General features: G+C 54.5%; 1 protein-coding gene across 1 annotated transcript; it reads left to right on the forward strand.

The window, feature by feature from the left end:
* Positions 1-851: 851 nt before the first annotated feature.
* On the forward strand, positions 852-5,877 carry LOC147965662 (uncharacterized). The gene is made up of 5 exons (XM_087528310.1): positions 852-3,663; positions 3,740-4,116; positions 4,197-4,578; positions 4,731-4,845; positions 4,922-5,877. Exons 2-5 carry the CDS (start codon positions 3,761-3,763, stop codon positions 5,788-5,790), a joined length of 1,722 nt encoding a protein of 573 aa, XP_087384436.1. The 5' UTR covers positions 852-3,663; positions 3,740-3,760; the 3' UTR covers positions 5,791-5,877.
* The last annotated feature ends 593 nt before the right edge of the window (positions 5,878-6,470 follow it).

The following is a 6,470-nucleotide window of genomic DNA, read 5'->3' on the forward strand; positions in this document are numbered from 1 at the left end:
GTTATACCCACGTGCATCTACAATTGTTAATTAAAAGGCTACCAGGCAGAATCATCAAGTTCTTGTCCTAGAAGAAGAAGAGGAATCGTCAACGACCAGGGGCAGGAGAGGCATACGGACTCGTCAACTCGACTCTGAGCCGCCTCCGATTCACATGATCGATGAGTCGCCGCACCCGTGGGCTGACCCCGCCTCGCTGTTGGGCTCGCCACTCCTCCGTTAACCCGCTTGACGGGTCACAAGTCGCCAGCCGCCGCTTCTACAGCCTCGCCTCCGGCCGACGTCGTCGATCGCCATTATGGATGCGCCCATGAGCCGCTATCTTTGAGCCATCCTTGCATTGAAGCTACCCCCATCCACCCGTCGCTCCATCTCTGCTGCAGGAGAGCCGCCGCCTCTCCTCTGCAGCGTTTGACCCGCCTCATCGCCTTCACCTGCACCAGCTCCGAGCCGACCCGTGGACCTGTCTCAAACCGTCATCGCCTCTGATCCAGTCTCATTGCGAGAGTCGGCCCAGCCATCTCCACAAACCGCGGCTGCTTCCGAGCTGTTTTTGAATCGCCTCCACTACGGACAGATCACCAGCCATCTCTCCCCACTTTGCATCTATGCGCGCACTAGAGTCGCCTTCTGCATCGCGGCTCCGCCGGGCCGTTCCGCCTCTGCTGGCCTTGAACCGCCGTCGTTGACCCGCGTGGTTGATCTGCCATGACCCGTATCGCCTCTTTGAGTCGCCGAGAGCCACCGTGGTCGAGCCGCCTCAAATCACCACCGGCCTACCTGAGTTGCCGAGGTCGAGCCGCCTCTACTATGACCATCGCGTTGCTGCCCTCCTCTGCCATGCATTCACCTCCGCCGAATGCCTTCGTCGACACAGCCGCAGGCCCCACGTCTCCATTCTAAAATCATTGAGCCGCTGATTCGCTAACCCCGTGTCGCGTCGCTTTTACCATGGCTGCCTCTGTGCCCTCGCCCAGAGCCGTCGCTGGCCAGAGCCGCCGCCGCTCGTCCCCGCGGAATCACCGCCTATGCCTAGCATTGAATTGCCAGTCGCCACTGTGAGCTGTTCTCGCCGAAGCGGGCTTACCTCGACCCACCTCCACCGCGGTCGAGAGCCGCCCTGGACTCACTTCAATTCACCAAGATGAGCTGTTGTGGCGCATTGAACCGCCCGCCGCCACACCCGGCCCGCCGGGTCCGCCTCCCCGGCTCACTGCTTATCCAACATGGCCTCACCATGGACGGGCCCCGAGCAGCCGGCTCGCGCCACTACGCGCCCCGTCCGGGCGGCTCGCTCAAGTCACCTCTGCCGCCTTGCCTCCTCTGCCGCAGCAAGACAAACCGCCCGCCGTCAAACCGCTGCTCTGAGTTGGCCCTGCTTCCGCTTCCAAAGCCTCGCTGATGGAACCGGGCCGCCACTCAACTGCACCTCCGAGCCGGGTCGCTCACCTCCGAGACGCCGTGGTTTCAGCCGCACCTCCGGCCTATTCCCTGTACTCGTAGCCTCCGACGAATCGTCACTTCTGCCACCTCTGTGGCTTCGGCGGGCTGCCTCCGTTTCTACTATGACCTCCTTTGGCTCACTTCACGCTTGGCCCGGCCGCCTGCCGGTTCGCTTGCTCTGCCGTTGGGCCGCCCGCTGACTGTGACCCGGCCTTGTCGCACCACCTCCTCAGTGAGCCGTCGCGCCGGTTTTCCTGTGAGTTGCCTTGCTCCCCCTACTGAACTGACTCGTCGGTGCCTCCCTACTCCGAGCACCCGCCCCATCGCAGGTGTCGGTGTCAAAACCGGCGGATCTCGGGTAGGGGGTCCCGAACTGTGCGTCTAAGGCGGATGGTAACAGGAGGCAGGGGACACAATGTTTTACCCGGGTTCGGGTCCTCTTGATGGAGGTAAAATCCTACGTCCTGCTTGATTATTCTTGATAATATGAGTAGTATAAGAGTTGGTCTATCACGATATCGGAGAGGCTAAACCCTAGAAGCTAGCCTATGGTATGATTGTATGTTGTCCTACGGACTAAAACCCTCCAGTTTATATAGACACCGGAGGAGGCTAGGGTTACACAAGGTCGGTTACAAAGGAGGAGATATACATATCCGTATTGCCTAGCTTGCCTTCCATGCCAAGTAGAGTCTCATCCGGACACGGGACGAAGTCTTCAATCTCGTATCTTCATAGTCCAACAGTCCGGCCACAGGATATAGTTCGGTTGTCCGGAGACCCCCTAATCTAGGACTCCCTCAGTAGCCCCTGAACCAGACTTCAATGACGATGAGTCCGGCGCGCAGTGTTGTCTTCGGCATTGCAAGGCGGGTTCCTCCTTTGAATACACCACAAAAGAGTTTGAATACAAGGATAGTGTCTGACCCTGCAAAATAATTTCCACATACCACCGTAGAGAGAATAATATCTCCACAAATCTAATCTGCTGACACGTTTTGGCAGCATGACATCACGCCACGGTCCGGTAATTATTTGAGCCGTTTTTCTTTAACCAGCCCCGCACATAACGCGAGGTGGTTTCTTGACACATCTTGTCAAAGCAGAGATCGTGTTCCCCTTATTACGGGATTCTCATCAATACAAACGTGGGTAACCCAACCGTGCCTGTTGGTATGACTCCTAGATTTTAGGTAAGTCTCGAACGACCACGAGGAGGACGCCTGATATTCAACCCCTTTATAAAGGGACAAGGCTTTTTCTTTTTTCCCTCCCGTGCTCAATCAAATCCTTCCCCCGCCTCGAGTTCTAACACCCAAAGCCTAGGTCAGGTGCTTCGGACCTTCAATCATGTCCGGATCCAGCCTTCAAGGCCGGTGGATGCCTTCCTCCATCATGAAGGAGGACATCAAGAAGTTGAGGGAGGCCAGATATCTGACCGCCGAAATTTCGCATAGGCTGCCCGCCCGCGGGCAGGTCGTCCCTACTCCCAAACCAAACGAGAGCGTTGTGTTCGTCTCCCACTCCCTCTGAGGACTAGGCCTCGCTCTGGATCCCTTTATTAGGGGTCTTATGTTCTATTACGGGCTGGATTTTCATGATCTGGCCCTGGATTCCCTTCTTCACATATCATCATTTATTGTCGTTTGTGAGGCCTTCCTCCGCATTACCCCTCACTTCGGCCTGTGGCTCAAGACCTTCGATGTGAAGCCGAAAATGGTCGAGGGGCAGTATGCGGCGTGCGGAGGTGCTCTAATAAGCAAAATTGCTGATGCTCCATGGCCAATGGGTTCCTTTCCAGAGGTGCCCGGATTGTGGCAACGGGAGCGGTTCTACGTCACAGCTCCCCGAAGTGCCAAGTGGGTAGCTGCCCCCACCTTTCGCTCGGGCCCTCCACCACAACTACTATCATGGATCAGCAGGGGGCTTAGATGGGGTCCAGCCAAGGACGTGTCAATACTGTAGAGCCGTATCCGAGATCTCTTCGAGGGAGATTTCAGTCTGGTTATGGTAATGCAAGTTATGCTGGTTCGTCGAGTCCAGCCTTGCAAACGTCGGCCCCTCTGCATGTGGGAATTCAACCCGGAAGGACCGCGCACTATTCAGAATTTCCTCGGCTTGACATACGAGGAGATATACAAATCGTTCTTCAGACCCCAAATAGAGTGTCCGGACACTACCGAGGACGTGTGCCTGAACTGCAACCGCCCCGCTGCCCAAGTAAGTAATCCCATGGCCGAACACACTATCCTTTTATTTATCATGACATCATTCTGAAGAATCGCTCTTTGACCAGGACTAGATAACAAAGGCGAAGATGATCCAGTGTTCGACCCCCCTTCCTGAAGGCTTGGACAATCCGGTGGTGGAAAAGATGCTCGAGCCAGCACCTTGTCTGGTACCCTCCAAGGAAGATGAAGGGGGGAATAAAGAGGGCGAAAGCGGGCCTCCATCGCTACCTATTCCAATCGAGGGAATGAGTGCCTCCACAAGGGAGGATAACCAAGGGGAAGAACCTGACATTCTCTCTCCCCGGGGAAGGAAGAGGACTACCTCTGAAGATCCGGAAACTAAGGTTTCCAAACGGGAGAAGAAATCTCCGCCAGAGGGTCCTGCCTCGGAGGGTATTCTTGCCGCACAATGTCCGCGCGGGGATCAGCCCTCTACTGAGCTGTAAGTAATCAAGAGGTACTTAATAGTGAACATATCTTGCTCTACTTCTGAGGAAAATAACCGAAGTATTTATCTTGCAGTTCGGATCTTAGTCCTTCTCAGCAGAGCTCGTCTTCGGGGGATTTTCTTCCGGAGATGATGGAGAGCGAAACGCCTCCCCCTGCCACACCGCCTCACGAAGCGGGCGACCCCGAGGTGTCATCGCGGAGGGTTTCTCCTGATCCGGCAAGGCCAGGAGGTAATCCTATGGCCACCCGAAGTCCTCAGTATCCGGCTCTCGGAGGGAGCAATCAAAAGAGTCCGACACCATCTGGTGTGCGATCGGACATACTGAGGGATCTGCTGAAGCAAGCGGCTATCTCAGAAGAGCACCGCACATTGATGGGTACGATGATTGAAAGGATTTCGTCCGCCGAAAGCGGGTTGCATGAAGCCTTTATGAGTCTACTAACGGGTTTTGAGGTATGTGAAATGATGTACATTTTTGACAATACCGCACATTTTTAGATGTGCCCTGTGTAGGTAGTAGCCCCTGAGAATCTGATTGTCGTCGAAAACGGCGGCAAACAGAGTATCATAGTCCCAGGTAATAACCAGACTGCCTTTATGTGCAGGTGGTGGAAACTCCGGTGGCTAGCCGGACTGATGGGTATGCCGAACTAAAGCGGCAGCTGGATGCGGCATATGCCGACATCGTGCTTGTCAACAAGCGGCTTGACGAGGCACAGGGTGAGTGGCCTTTCTGGTGATCGTCACATAATAAGAGCAGCATGATGCCAGTATCTTTAATATGTTGTGACTGCAGATAGGGCGGCCACCGTGGAGACCCTTCAGGCGGAGCTTGCCCGAGCCAAGGAGCAAGCAAGGAGTAGCAATGCGGCCGCTTTGCAAGCGGCCGAAGAGTTCAGGGCCGAACAGGCCACACATTGGGAGAGCAAAGAAAAAATTGCCAAGATGGCCGTGGAGTTAAAAGATGCTGCTGACCGTTACCGGATTCTTGAAGAGGAAAACCGGGCGAAGGCGACGGACACGGAGAACGCCTGGGTGGCTGCCAAGGAAGCCTGCTCCAAAATTAGAGCGACGAAGGAGGAGCTGAATCAAGCTACAGATATCGCGTCTGGGAAGCCCTTCTTGTTGCAGACTAAGTTCGGAGATCCGAAATATGCTCCTCTGGACCGGCTATGGAGTTATGCGGACGAGTACATGGATTTGGCTGCAAGTGCTGTTGATGCGGCCGAGTACTTCAAGGATCAGAAAGGTCCCGAAGTGGAGAAGCTGTTCTGGTCACAGTTTCACGCTCCAGTCCGTCTGTTGTTGCTGAATGAGCAATTGACCGGTTGGGCCGAGCTCCATAGATTATCCAGACTTGCCATGAGGTCTGTTGTGGATCATTTCTGGCCAGGAGGGCCAAGGCCGAATAGCTACTTTAGCTTAGTGCAACAATTCCTTGGTGTCGTGCCACGCATTGATGCTGTAAAGAGATCAGCATGCATAGAAGGTGCGCGGGTGGCCCTTGCCCGTGTCAAAACATACTGGGCGGAGATGGAGGCCATCACTGTTGCAACACAGGGTTCGGCCATAGGCCGAGTGGCTGCCGAGCACTACTTTGAAGAAGTCCTTGAAGGCGCTCGTTCGATAGAGGCTCAGTGCTCAAAGAATATTATTTTTCAGTGACATGTAGTCCCATTGTACAAACAATGTTTTATTGAATTTATCAAGGCTGTATTTATACTTTTGCTCGAAAGTATAATGATGCCTCCTGTGCGGCCGTTTATGTATATATGTATATAACCTGAAAGATGGCAGTCGTCGGCTTCAGCCCCCACGCATATAATGCGGGGGTGTTCGCAGAAGACGCATGTTCACACTTGATCCAACGTCTTGGTCCATTAAGGAGGTGATAGCGCAGCGAACTAGGCAACCGGACTATAATGCTTTAACACTTTCACTTAGCCAGAGGAGTTTGACAGTGGGGCTACTATATAGCCCCTGGTGGCTCCGCGCTCATCCGGATTCGGGGCGCGTACATCCCTGGCCGGGAAACGACCCTTCGTTAAGGCAGAGGAATCCCGAAGATTCCGCTAGGTCATCGAGTGGTTGACCAGTCTCACGTTATATCATGATAGTCAGTTTTCGGCTTTCTCTACTGAGGTGCTCGTCCGGATGAACCAGGGCACAATCGCAGTAGTTCTCCTGGTGCCGCCTTAGCCGATAGAGCGGAACGTAAGGCAGCAAAACACAGGAGCCGGGCAAACCCAACATTTGACCAAAGACATGATTCAGAGCTGATGCATATAAGGCCAAACTCGCGACGCCGAACACTCCCTAAGGTATTCGGTCTTTATGATGTAAAC

This window comes from Triticum urartu, chromosome 6A (genome assembly GCF_056163025.1).
Source record: "Triticum urartu cultivar PI428250 chromosome 6A, HENAU_Tu73, whole genome shotgun sequence".
Classification (NCBI taxonomy): domain Eukaryota; kingdom Viridiplantae; phylum Streptophyta; class Magnoliopsida; order Poales; family Poaceae; genus Triticum; species Triticum urartu.

Excerpts from the sequence above, each read along its gene's own strand:
- LOC147965662 (XM_087528310.1), top strand. The coding sequence starts at position 3,761 with ATGATCCAGTGTTCGACCCCCCTTCCTGAAGGCTTGGACAATCCGGTG. Across the intron at positions 4,579-4,730 it reads GTCTACTAACGGGTTTTGAG|GTGGTGGAAACTCCGGTGGC; the intron begins GTATGTGAAATG and ends CTTTATGTGCAG. Across the intron at positions 4,846-4,921 it reads GCGGCTTGACGAGGCACAGG|ATAGGGCGGCCACCGTGGAG; the intron begins GTGAGTGGCCTT and ends TTGTGACTGCAG.